Genomic DNA, 12,727 nt, shown 5'->3' with positions numbered 1-12,727 from the left:
AGTTACAGAATTAAAAAGTCGGAGTATGGTACGGGCTTCTTCGTTTGTATTTGAAGATCTGATTGATCGGATATGATAAAGCATGCATCTTATTTTAAATATGCTCCATTGACATCCCCCATAGAGTGATGCTAAGTTTAGGTGATTCGATCTGAATCCGAGCCCAAATTCCAAGGAAGATCTAAACCAATTATATGGAAATGCAAAACCTCAGAAATCTTGGTTGGGGAGATTTCTAGGTTGGATCTTGTAAACAAGGATCCAAATCGACTTCTTAGGTCCACTAGACGTCGACATGTTCGAGGCTGATCAATAATTCAAGGGCATATCACGTCCTACGAATCCGCAAGAGAGATTTTTTAAGTAACTTTCATGTGATTATTGGTGAAATGGAACTATGAGATTCTTTGATCAATTGTACTTCTTTCCATAGTAAAGTATTGTACTGCTTTGTTTCTTTCATAATTAATGAAGCTTCACATTAACACTGAGAAGTTGTTATTAAAATATAGGTCATACCATTTGTCTTTTGTTACAACTTTCAACTGCGGCACTTGATGCCATCAAACACGGACAAAATTTCTCATAATTTTACTCTCTACCGAATGCATTGTACGATATTTACTAGAATCCAATAGTTGTGAACTCGAACAATTACAGCATGAAATATTTCGGCTGAAGAAATACTTCATATTTCCATATGTTCCCTCAGATTCGGATCAAATTTCGCTTTAAATTAGCATCCTATTCCCCATGCCCATATATTTTGAAAGTTGGTCTTTAACATATCATAATGCTGTTTGGATTACTCATATTCTTGAATCAGATTTAGATTAACAATATTATTTCAGATTCAGATGTGAACACGACTTTTCTTCATTTATATTTGAATCTAAGAAACAACTCGGTGACTAAAAGTACATGCTATTCAAATCTCACCGTTGACATCCCTGCTGACTCTAGTCGATTTTAAAAGCGGTATTGTCAATGTTACTTTCACCAGTACATTATTTACTTATCAACTATACTCGTTAACTAGAGTATCACACTGTCACCATTTGCAATCTAAAAACTTAGCACTCAATCAAATCGAACTACAGAGACTCTCATCCACTGACTGTTTGATCATCTATGCTATGCCTCTTAGGGTTAGGCCTCCTGAAAGTCGAGTGGCGCAGATTGTCCAACGGCTCAGCTCTGATCTCAATCCTTGATTTTTTTTTTTAACTTTTGCAAGTGAGGCCAAACAAAAGAAGGACCACAATGTGCAAGTGCGCAATATCCGGAAAACAAAAAAATGGAAATGGAAAGGAAGAACTCACCGATCCAGCCAAAGGGTTCATGGTCCACCACATTGAGCCTTTTCTTAAGAATTTAATAAAAGAAAAGGCCAAATATCGTGGGCCTTCGTAGGTGGAATATAAACATGTTGCCCAAGTCTTGTCATGTACAGCTTAGTAAAGTCATGATCTATGTGATTATGTTTTGTTTCCTATCTCTCCTTTTGGCTTTCATCATGTATATGTACAAATTATTGAGATACTGAAAGGAAACTGTTATAACTAGTGGCCTCCAGTTTCTAATTTGACATGTCTATAGGTTCATATACATGTGTTTTTTTTTCATGTTGCAATCTGACAACCCAACCCATTCTCCCATTTGACTCAAGCCTATGATCTAATGGATCCCAACCTACATCCTAACAGTTTCCGTTTCAACCTCAAAAAGATTAGAAAAGAGGACAACCAACCAATCAATAGTCCTATTTTTATAAGCCATTAAAGATATCTCATAATCTTCAATATGAAATTAAACTTTTCAAAGTGAGACGTGACATACAATTTTCTGCTTATGTTAGGAGACCTCGTGTCCTAATTCTGATTTGTACAAAATTCCATGGGTCCAGGTTTAGATCCAAAAAAGAAAAGTTTAGTTATCTGGGCTAGGTTTATATTTAATAAATAAATAAACCACGTTGATTTAAACAGAGGCAGAACCAAAGGTTTACGTATAGGGCACAGACATCAATACCAGAAGAATCATATGGTTACTTTTTCAATAACAATGAGAACAGTTTCCTTCCAATTATTGGAGGAAGAAAAAAAAAAATTCCACTTTCCGGGTTCCTAGCTACTACATTAATTGATTGCATGGCTTCCACGCACTATTCTTCGTTAAAGATAAAGCATTGACGCTTTAAATACAAGCAACCAGGCTGAAAATGACGACTGTTGGAATATTTCTTCCCTTTCTTTAATTTCTTGTTTCTCTCTCTACTGTTGTTTCCATAACAAGCAAAGGCAAATCAAGATAAAAAGCAGATCATGGGAGACCAATGTGCAGGTTTTGGTGTAAGCATGTTTTCTGTATGGGGGAGCTAATGGCATCCGTCAGACTCAAGTTGGATATCTAACTGAATCTGAGACCAACTAGTTGGATCCAGTAGCAGAACTGTGGCCTAACCAGATCAAACACACACATACAGAGAGAGAGAGAGAGAGAGTTGCCATAAACAGAGAATTTCAGCAGAAGTAGGCTAAGAGAGTGGTTTGTAAGGGAAGAAACATCAGGAAAGGTTGTTTGGAGAGAAAGAAAAAGAATATTTTAGGCTACAAATTGAATTGAAGGATTGGTATAGAACCCATCTTTATGAGAAGAGAGAATATATGTCAAATCCTGTAGAAGCTGACATACAGAACAAGATGCCCATTGCTTATTGGTCCCTTGCTGAAGGCAAGCAGAGTATATTTTTAATGCCTTATTAAAATAATCATGGACAGAAACTTGGCAATCCTAAGCACCTCTTTTCTTCTTTCTACTGCAGAAAAAACTAGTTGCTTGTCAAATTTGGTCTCTGATCTCTGATCTTGTCTTCTTGTGTGAAATCTCGGGTTTGGCTTTAAATAATCGGATCCAGACCATGTCCCACGTGGTTAATTACATCCATTATGAATTTGTAGTGTTGCAGGAGCAGTTGACATCCTCATTTCCTAACCTTGGCCCTTGCTCTAGCAACTACTCGATTACATTCAAAACCTGGAATCCATTTTAAAAGATCAACAAACAACATTTATTTGAGATGAACGTGAACATCCACACAGTGAAAAGCTGAGGCTGCTGGTAGCCACTTTTCATTCTTATATTACAACACATTTAATTGATCCTAGCAACTAACATTTGATGATAACAGAGGACCAATGGCCATTGATCCACAATCAAATCCACCTCGAACCAACAATGCTAAAAATGACAGGGATGAGCCAATCATGGGCTAATGACACAAGATTACACCAATTAAAATCTATAAAAATCTTCACTACCAACTTCCCAAATGCCACATATCTGTCAGAAATGAATGGCTGCTCTGGTTTCATCTTTGCAGAATGCAATTTGAAGCTCATCAGTAGAACAAGCTAGTATACAGAAGAAGGTTCCAAGTATCAGGCACACCAGCCAGGCACCAGTGGCTGCAATCAGGGCTGCCCTTCTTACCAGACGAAGGATCGACGTTGTAAAGTGAAGGGTGGCCGTCCTTTCTGAGCTGTGAGAGCCTGGTGACGTCCAGAAGGGTAGCAGGCTTAGACATTTTGCGCAAGACGTATAGCAGCTGAGCTTCAAAGTTTGGGGCACCTCCCGGGTAGAAGAATCCACCTACAGGCTTCGTCTCACCAGCGCAGCTGCCTGAGCTCGAACCGCCCCACTCCTTGGCCCTATAGAAAGCAACAGGCACATGTTAATGTCTTGACAACAAAAGAAAGAAGATGGCAAAGAAACTGAAAAGAAGCCGACTCTTTCTAACCTTCCCCTCTGTCAACTGTGCTGTCAACATTCAAAAATGCAGCACAGGTGAGAGGAAGGAAGGAAAACTTAATAACATGATTAATTTTTGATGTATTAATAATAAAAACACACTTAAGTTTTGATTTCTTTTCATTTAAGCAGGCGATTAAATGAAAGAAATGCCAATTTAAGCGTGTTTTCTTCATATCACAAAAAACCTAAAAAAACTTCTGTAAAAAAATTGACAGACAAAGTCCTTTCCTTGAGGTTTGTTGAACATAACGCAACTCATAAATCTGAAACTTCCACCAAAACGTCAGCTAGAGAGGATTGCAGAATCCTCCCCTTCCTAACTAGATCCTGTATAAGAACAGCCTACAAACCTTACCACTGAGTGTATATTAAAAAAATATATATCATTGAATCTTCATTATTACCTATTTAATGAAAATAAAATAGACCCAGTGACTTGATTTGCCTATATATATATATACATGTATATAAATTTGGACCATGTCTTTTAATGGCATTCAATGTTTTTTATGTCACCATGACTATTATTATGTCTATTTACATTATAGAGGAAATGAATTGAAATAGTAAGTAATAACAACAATAAACAATAATTGAGATGTTTTTTTTATGTTTAGCAAATTCCCAAATGGCCACCCATGTGAGGAAAGCGAAATGTGGGCTCGTCTGGTTGGACTTTTAAGCAATGGACAAGAAGATAGACCTTCCATCCACTTCTGCGCCCCAAGACACCACATGTTCCTTCCCCCCAGTGGAAACGCGGTCCATGTGATCCTTCCTTTTTGATATCAGATACAAAGAACGGCTTTAGGTGGCTGATGGCATCTTACTCGTAATGGGTAGGAGACATTCCTTGGAAGAACACTTTCGTTCTTACGGGATCGGTGTTTGCGTCCACCCAGTTCGCCCACGTTAACATCGCGTGAGTGAAAGCCGCTGTTCTGTCCATATCTTTGAAGGTGTGGCCCATCAGTTGCATGTAGTCCCATCTGCGTTACAGAGATTATGATCGTTTTTACTGTGTAGTAAAGATCAATCAGAGCTTAAACTAGCCAAACATGGTGCCCGAGCAGAAGAAAGAAAGAATACCCTTGCATTCTCCCTTTGTGCACCCACCAATGTCCTGAATTGAACACCAAGACATCCACCCCTTTCCACGAATCGCCATTCTCAATGGAGTTCAAATTGAGCACTCTTCCCGTGCTCTGTGACTGTATGTCCACCAGATACGGTGCTCTGTAGAACATTAAAGAGAAGCCATAGTCCTGCAACGCCGAAATGCCTGACATTCATCAGCATCACAAGAACAAAAAAATTACTTCCTGACAGAAACTACAAGTGGCGTCGGTGGTGATGAGGTGTTTTTCTTTTTCTTCCTCTTCTTCTCCTTTAGTACTCACCAGGAATGTCAAAGAGGAAAGTGGTTCTTCTTTGTTATACTGGGTTCTGGCGGTAGACACGGCGGATGTGAGCATGCACATGAGGGATACCCATTGATTGCGCCCCAGAGAGTCACCTACGAACATCAATTTCTTCCCCTTCATCCGTGTGAGGAAGTCAATAGCATTAAAGCTACAAAACAGACAACCATTAATCACACACAGCTAACAGAGGGGGGGACAGAGCTTAAAATTGCTTTGGACAAGCAGAAAAATACCAAACACAATGAAAAGAGCACTAAGCTACAATCAGATAAAGAGTTAACAGAAACAGAAATCAGAGAGAGAGGGAGAGACTAAAAGAGAAGAAACAGTGTGATTCTTTGATTTGGATTCGGGGAGCACAGAAGAAAAAATGGAAGAAAGATGAAGAGGCTTACTTTGGGAGATGACAACCGAGGGGCTGCCATCTGTATTTGAGGTACAGTTTATCAGGCCTGCCATACTTCTGGCAGTCAAACTCCGAGTCTATGAACGGACAGCGTGATGAATCGTAGAGAGGGTACGAATTGTCGAAAACCCAACTCCCTCTAAAAATGTTACAGCTGATGCCTTGCTCCCTGTACAAAAGGCCCGTCGAGTTATGAGCAGAAGCTCCGAGGCCCTGACTGTTCATGAAAAGAATGGAGAGGACGAAAACGACGCCCAAATGGGGAGGGGAAAGCAAAAACTCGATACCCATCCCGGGGATTTTGGTGGGAGAGGAAGAGGGGAGGGAAAGGAATCTATCAAATGTTTTGGGAGCCAAGGAGGGAAATGGCCATGGAAATTTGGAAAGGCGCCAAAGGCAGAATATAAAGGGGAGAAGGGAGTATGGGTCACCGGTCACGTGTGTGGTGACCTCTGCTCGCTTGACGTGTTCTGTAGGTGGTGAAATGATGACGACGACCCTTTTTCAAGGTGAAGCTGTTAACCATGGCAGATTCTTGTGTGCTCCGTAACGAAACTGCTGCTCCGCCGAGCTTCTTTCTGCATTGCCCTCAGTGTGGATCTTCCCTCCTCCTCCCCACAGGCTGCTTAATTACTCATTACACAGCTTAACTACTCTTTCCTGCAAGTTCGAGCAAATGGGGACCAAACTCTTTTGGTTTCTTCTGAAAACGCGCCTAATTTTGAAGAGTTCCAAGGGCGCATCTTGGAATTTGACTCGGGCCAAACAGGGGGAGGATTATAGATGGGGATTGGGGAGGAGGTTTTATTTTCTGAGATGGCTACTTATCACCTACTGTTTGTTAATATTTCCCACAGTTGGTACATTTTCCAGTAGAGAAGTCAAAATCTGAGACTCTTCTTAGCATAAATCGAGCAAGTAGATGGCTTCATTTAGTAGGCCTGAATGTGAACATTGCAAAGCTCGTTTATTAAGAGATAAAAACCATCGAATTCTTAGATTGCCTGAATACTTTTTAATTAGTTATCGGGAACAGCAACATGCCTCGGTACCCATTTCCATTCGCTTTACAGATACTCAAGCATATAATATAGAGGGACAGAGCTCAGACTGGGCACACCGGAGTTTAGAAACTCCGGCCGGCCATGGCGTCTTCTGAACTAAAAACCATTGGCCTACTGCGGCGGGTGTTGCGATCGGCGATTGGAGGCTTTGATCTCTGTAATTTCTACACCTCGCAGTTGGAATCTACCTGGGTTTCACATCGACGGAATAAAATAGAATAAGAGGAACTCATTTTAAATAAACAACGATAGAATGCAAAGGCTGATCAGGCTGCCGCCAGAAGTCGACAAATTTGACAATTCAAAGAGAACTAAAGTACCCATAAAGAAAAGCCGATCACCTCGAGGGTAATGCGTGAGATCGAAAGGCCTGAGCGTGACATTTCATGATCGCCCCACTATATTTCCCACGTCACGAGAATTGACCTTTGTTTAGACGGCTCAAATTAAGAGCCTGCGGCTACCGATTGATCGATTATGAGTTTGATTATATTGCTAGGATAGTTCGCAAATCTCTTCGTGTGAAACAATTAGTTTTAGTTGAGAACTAGCTTTGAAATTTGTTTTATAGATAATAATCTATGAACAAATATGAGAATCTAGCGATTATGGGTTCATCACTTTGATGTGATTGCTCATAAATTGTTTCAACTCAATTAAGTAACTTTGGAGAGATCAATCAACATAACATTTATGAATCATATAGCCAACTAATCCCCCCGTTGATCACGTTACGTGACTACTCACGTTTACTGTGAAATACTGGCTCTCAAAAACGAATTACAGTCAATTCTATTTTATTAGATAATATGCATTGGATTAGACGTTTGTCAACACCAAACATGTTTTCAGAAGTCAACCAATCATGTCACAGTAAAAATCTAAGTTCAAAATTTGTCGTCAAAAGAAAATTTTAAGTGTTAGATCTAATTCAAAGCACGTATTTTCTACGTGGTACTATAAGGCTAAAAAGATGGGGCTATCCTTACAAAACCGGTTCTCAAAAGTTCCTGTATAGACCATATATAACGTAAACTAAATCGTGTTTATTGTCAGCAAATTCATGATTTTCTAGACCATCAATGCATTGTAAGTTCTTGATTATGTATGCCTCTGATATATTCTCTTTCACATGTGAAATGAGATGGGAAGGCACCGGCTGCTTCTCTACCAATGAAAGAATGCACGTGAAGTTTATTAAATTGCATGTGGCAGGTGATATCAAACCCCAGGTTAATGACTGATAATATGTATATATTTATTTATTTATATACCCACACATATGTGGGCTTGTGTGGGCGGTCGTCTAAACGGACTCGCAAATTTTATTTATTTATTTACATATTGGTTGTCTTCAACCCTTTGCCTGTTTATATATTTGTGCTTCTCATTCATTTGCTTAACATTCTTCAATTATATCATTATGTATTCGAAGGGTCTAAGATTCTCATCTTGATCAGCCAAAAATTTCTAGCTCCGCCGTTGTTTGGTAGCTGTTATTTTAAAGTGGAGAGCTCTCATTTTTAGGACGTACTTTGCCAAGTTGTATGTAATTTGTGACCGAGTACATGCATCTTACTAGTTGATCTACATGGTACTTACCAAATAATTTGTCCTTTTGTTTGAAAAATGCTGCTAAGATATAGGCCCCACTCTTTATTTCCTAAAAAATGAATTATGTACAAAGCAAAAACGAATAGATTCACAAGAGATCTGACCTTCTCCATGAGACCAAATGTCCAAGCCCGCATCTCTGTTCGGATCACCAAATTATGGAAAGATTAAGCTGCAAATTGTTTGCCCTTCTGTTATTTTTAGTTGTATGTAGTAGTTAATTTCTCTTCTGACTTGACTTCCAATGTATTCATCGCTAGTCGACCTGAATAATTTAGCCACAGAGGCAGAGCTAGGAATTTTTCATTACAAAATCCTAACTATGCTCTTAAAATTTTATTGAGAAACGAAATAAAATTTTTCAAGTTTTTTTGTAGGTTAAATTCAAATTTTAATTTTTTGAAAATCTGAGGGGGGCCATGGCCCCTGCCGGCCTCTCCCTGGCTCTGCTCCTGTTTAGACTAGATTAGGGGTTTTTTCGCTGAAGGGAGTGCGATTAAGTTTCACTATCTACGTATAGTACTTTCCTAGTGTCAGTAACAAAAATATAAATTCTGTATGAGCTTAATTATAAACAAACAACGGCATAAAAGTTTGATTTGATAAGTCATAAAGTATTGGTGTAGTGACAAGCTTTTGACTGAGGGGCACTAATTTGAAAAAAAAAAAGTTCATAGTGTCATGCAAACTCATAAAAAAAAAGATTATTAGTGTCATACAGACTCTTAGACAAAGGGGAACACCTGGAATGCATTGATAAAATAATGTTTCATGTAGAAATAAATAAATGGTTAAGGGGCACTAATATATAAAATAATCAAACATATCGGACCAATTACTATGTAAATAAGTGGATTTTGAGAGACTGTTCATCCAGCTGCCTACACATGCTCACATGAGGTTTCGCCCGTATCATAAAAACACCATTTATTATCCTGAAATTAGGATATGATAATCTAGGTTACGACAAAGCCCACCGTAAATTCATGGTTCCTCTGAATCGAGAACCATAAATTTATGATGGAGTTGGGGAGGGGTCTAGCATGATATATATGGGATGCAAAGTCTCGCTTGGCGTCTTTCAAACACAAGAACTAAGATCCTGGTTAAGGATCGTGGATCTGGAATCGTGAGATATAGTGTCCAAGAAAAATTTATCACCGGGGATCTCAATTATTAAAAAAATAATTACTCACGACTTAATTTTATGAGAAACGCTCAACCTTTATCTATTGACTATTGAGTAAGAATCAATCAAAGTGGTTCAAAACTTTACACCTCAAAGCTCTTAAATCCTTGCTTGCACGCTTTCCCATGCCCCACACCCTTGTTTTTTTTTTATTTCTAAGTGTAAGAATCAAACTGTTATAGGGATGAGCTTCATTTTGGGAGTTCAGTTCAGGCATTGAACTTAAACTTTTTTTGGCGCTAGACTCTTGGTACTCCAGTGCTTCTTTTCATATAAATAGTTAAAAAAAACTGAGCAAAAGACTGATGACATGTTGATCTCTACACACTGTAAAAGCTACTTTTCACAAACAATTCTCCAATTAGACGTGAAAATATATAAAAAAAAAGTTACCAATGTAACAAATTCTCCAATTGAAGGTGAAAATATACACGGAAAAGTCACCAATGGATGCTCAACTTTTAGGCAAGTAACGGATCATCCATCAACATTCAAATAAGGGTATAACTTTCGAGAGAAACTTTGAAGAGTTGATGGATAATTTACAAATATTATCTCGAAAGTAGATCTGGAAGCATGACATATTCAAAAACCTTGCGTGACGTCGGAGCTTCATCATAGAAGAACGGGTTCTCCACTTTTAAGGCCGAGAGAATTAATGTGAGAAACTCTGAACTGCTCTTGAAAAGCGCCGGCCCCTTCTTAGCGTGCTTTGGTTTCATAACATCTACATTAGAAACTTCGTTAACGGACCGAAGAAATACGAGTTCCAAGAATCCACCTTCATTTTTTTTTTTTTTGTTCTCTTTGATCGATGGTGTTGTCTAAGGCAATGGTATGAACCAGCCTGGCTATTTAATGAGCCAGTTGAGTTGATCTCAAATGATATATTTTTGTTCGTTTTCACCTACTAAGAGTGGGAGGCAGCTTGAACAATTCTAAAAGATTCAAAAAAAAAAAAAGCAGAGGCACTTGAGGAACTCCAACTTATGATGCAGAATGAAGTCCTTTCATTAACCCCTATATTAAGCAGTTCATACAATGAGTTCTACGGCGGCGTGTTGAAGTTGCAGCATCTGTTTAATTCTCATAAGTGCTACTCTTTTGGAACCACAAACGGTGGAATCTTAACACTTTTTGATGGTTGAATGGTATTCCCGATGATGCCCTACGGGCAAGGAGAGTGGTTTCGCATTGTACCCATCGATTGATACGAATACATACTGGTTCCTGACTACTGAATTATTGTCCTTTAACTTGGAAATTATAGATAAAGCTCTTCAGTTCAATGGATCTTCTGTTATTTGGGCCAAGTTGTTCTGTTTGCTGCCATGAACACAGACTGAAGTTGTCTTTTTCCCAGTGGCCTATACACATAATTTGTAAGGTCAGAAAGGCACTATTATTACAGTACTTTTGGTTAGGGCTGTCCAGGAAAGGATTCTCTGCTCTAGCAAAAAGGCCTATCTAATCCATGTGAGCCCAGCCAAGGTCCATCTAGTTCTTAGGAACAAGGTCTTCTTTCTTTCTCATTCACAACACCAAGAAAAGAAACAGGAATTTTAACATGGTTCGAAGAAAAAGCTCTCCTGGGTCTATGGCCGCACAGGTTTCTTTTCCTATCTCAAAAAGATCAAGAGTACAAGAAAAAAAGCACTATTATTAAAGTAAATACAAAATTATATAAAAGCCTATTAAATATAGATCAAACTCCACACTCTAACATTGGTTTCCAGCTTCTAGGCTCTGGGTGAAAGAGACAATCCGCGCACCTACATCCATCCGGCGTCTGTACATGGAATCCATGACTGGTTTGGGATAGTGAGATCGTCGATCTCATCTTCCTTTTCTGATTTCCTTGTTTGCTTGTTGGTAGGCTGTTTTTCTCGTTCTTTTCATCTATTTATTAGTTTTTGTATGTTCTTGATTGCTTTTCCCACCACCTTTCCTTTAATGCATTCACATTTTGACCCATCTCTCTTTCTTTCTCTTCATGCTTGTGTTTTTTGCGTTATTTTTGTTTTTTACGGATTGTTTTTGTATTTAGGGGACCTCTTGTCCCCAAATTTTGTTATATATTCCTATTTTATCGGCTTTCTCTTTCTCTCACTCTCTCTCTATCTCTCTCTCTCTATATATATATATATATATATATATATAACCGGTTGGACATCACCAAAGCAGGCACTGTCACAGCACCTTCGATAGATTGATTGATGCATTATTGGTGTGGGAAAGATTATCAGCACTTTTATAGTGGCTGTGGTTTTCAAAGAGATAAAGGGACTTGTCCCTGTAGTCCTTGTCCTCCGGCGCCTCCTTTCTCTTTTTCTCTCTCTCTCTGTGAACAAAGAGAAAGTTCTTGCTTTCAGAAATGAGCCCTAATTCGGACCGGCAGCTGCGGAGTTTCCGATTCTGTGAATCGGCCGGTTCATTGGTTCAGCTGAATCGGTTTGTGCATACGGGCTAGAAATGTTTCAAAAAAAAATCTTAAAGAAACGAAAAAACGCATTAAAATAATTAATATTTAGAATTTTTAGGAAATGCCAAAAAATAAAATGTTTATTTTTATATTGATACTTCATGATAATGCTTTTGGTCACAAATTAATACGTCTTAAATTTTTTTAATTTTATCACCAGCACCCTCTTAATCAGAATTTTCTAGCTGCGAGCGAAGGAGGAGGCTTCGATTTTTACTCATGCAACTCATTCACCTGAAAAATTGAGTCGATACGTATATGAGAGATGAACCTTGGTCTAATCACGATATAAGTTAGGATTTAGCTTAGAATGGATCAGATGTAGATCGAATATCTGATTAACATAAATACATTTGGTAAATAACATGTATGTAAAGATCACCATCATATTTGATCCCCACTGGACCTGCCAACAGTCCGAGCCCACGACAAAGTAGGCCCGGCTGGGCTGGAGCCCAGCCAACCCTTTGCTCACCTCGACCATTCTGTCGTTGATTTACTTTCGAAAAAAACGGTAACACAACACATCAATTCCCATGATTGTATGTTGTCTGCCACTAGGATGATGTTAACAGAGCCATAAATTTTTTATTATAGAGACCGAATTAAAGTTTCTAAATTTTGATAATGGCTCAAATATTTTTGAAAAATTTTTATATAAAAAAAATAAAATTTTCTAAAATTTACATGTAAGTTTTTGAATTTTTTTTTTTTTTTTAAGGTGGAGCAAGGTCC

General features: G+C 38.5%; 1 protein-coding gene across 1 annotated transcript; it reads right to left on the bottom strand.

Moving 5' to 3' along the window:
- Positions 1-3,042: 3,042 nt before the first annotated feature.
- Positions 3,043-6,414, bottom strand: LOC116260310 (protein trichome birefringence-like 38). The gene is made up of 5 exons (XM_031638549.2): positions 5,633-6,414; positions 5,214-5,385; positions 4,903-5,078; positions 4,644-4,802; positions 3,043-3,710 (listed from the first exon to the last, which is right to left on the bottom strand). Exons 1-5 carry the CDS (start codon positions 5,932-5,934, stop codon positions 3,401-3,403), a joined length of 1,119 nt encoding a protein of 372 aa, XP_031494409.1. The 5' UTR covers positions 5,935-6,414; the 3' UTR covers positions 3,043-3,400.
- Positions 6,415-12,727: the final 6,313 nt, after the last annotated feature.

The sequence above is a fragment of the Nymphaea colorata genome, chromosome 1 (genome assembly GCF_008831285.2).
Source record: "Nymphaea colorata isolate Beijing-Zhang1983 chromosome 1, ASM883128v2, whole genome shotgun sequence".
NCBI lineage: Eukaryota > Viridiplantae > Streptophyta > Magnoliopsida > Nymphaeales > Nymphaeaceae > Nymphaea > Nymphaea colorata.
The sequence above is the reverse complement of the archived record's forward strand: the minus strand, read 5'-3'. Positions and strand labels throughout refer to the sequence as shown.

Bases quoted from the DNA above. Each gene is read 5' to 3' on its own strand.
- LOC116260310 (XM_031638549.2), bottom strand. From the start codon at position 5,934: ATGGGTATCGAGTTTTTGCTTTCCCCTCCCCATTTGGGCGTCGTTTTC. The intron at 4,803-4,902 runs GTATTCTTTCTT...TCTGTAACGCAG, and splicing joins CACAAAGGGAGAATGCAAGG to ATGGGACTACATGCAACTGA. The intron at 3,711-4,643 runs GTAAGATGCCAT...TGCTTTCTATAG, and splicing joins ATGTCTCCTACCCATTACGA to GGCCAAGGAGTGGGGCGGTT.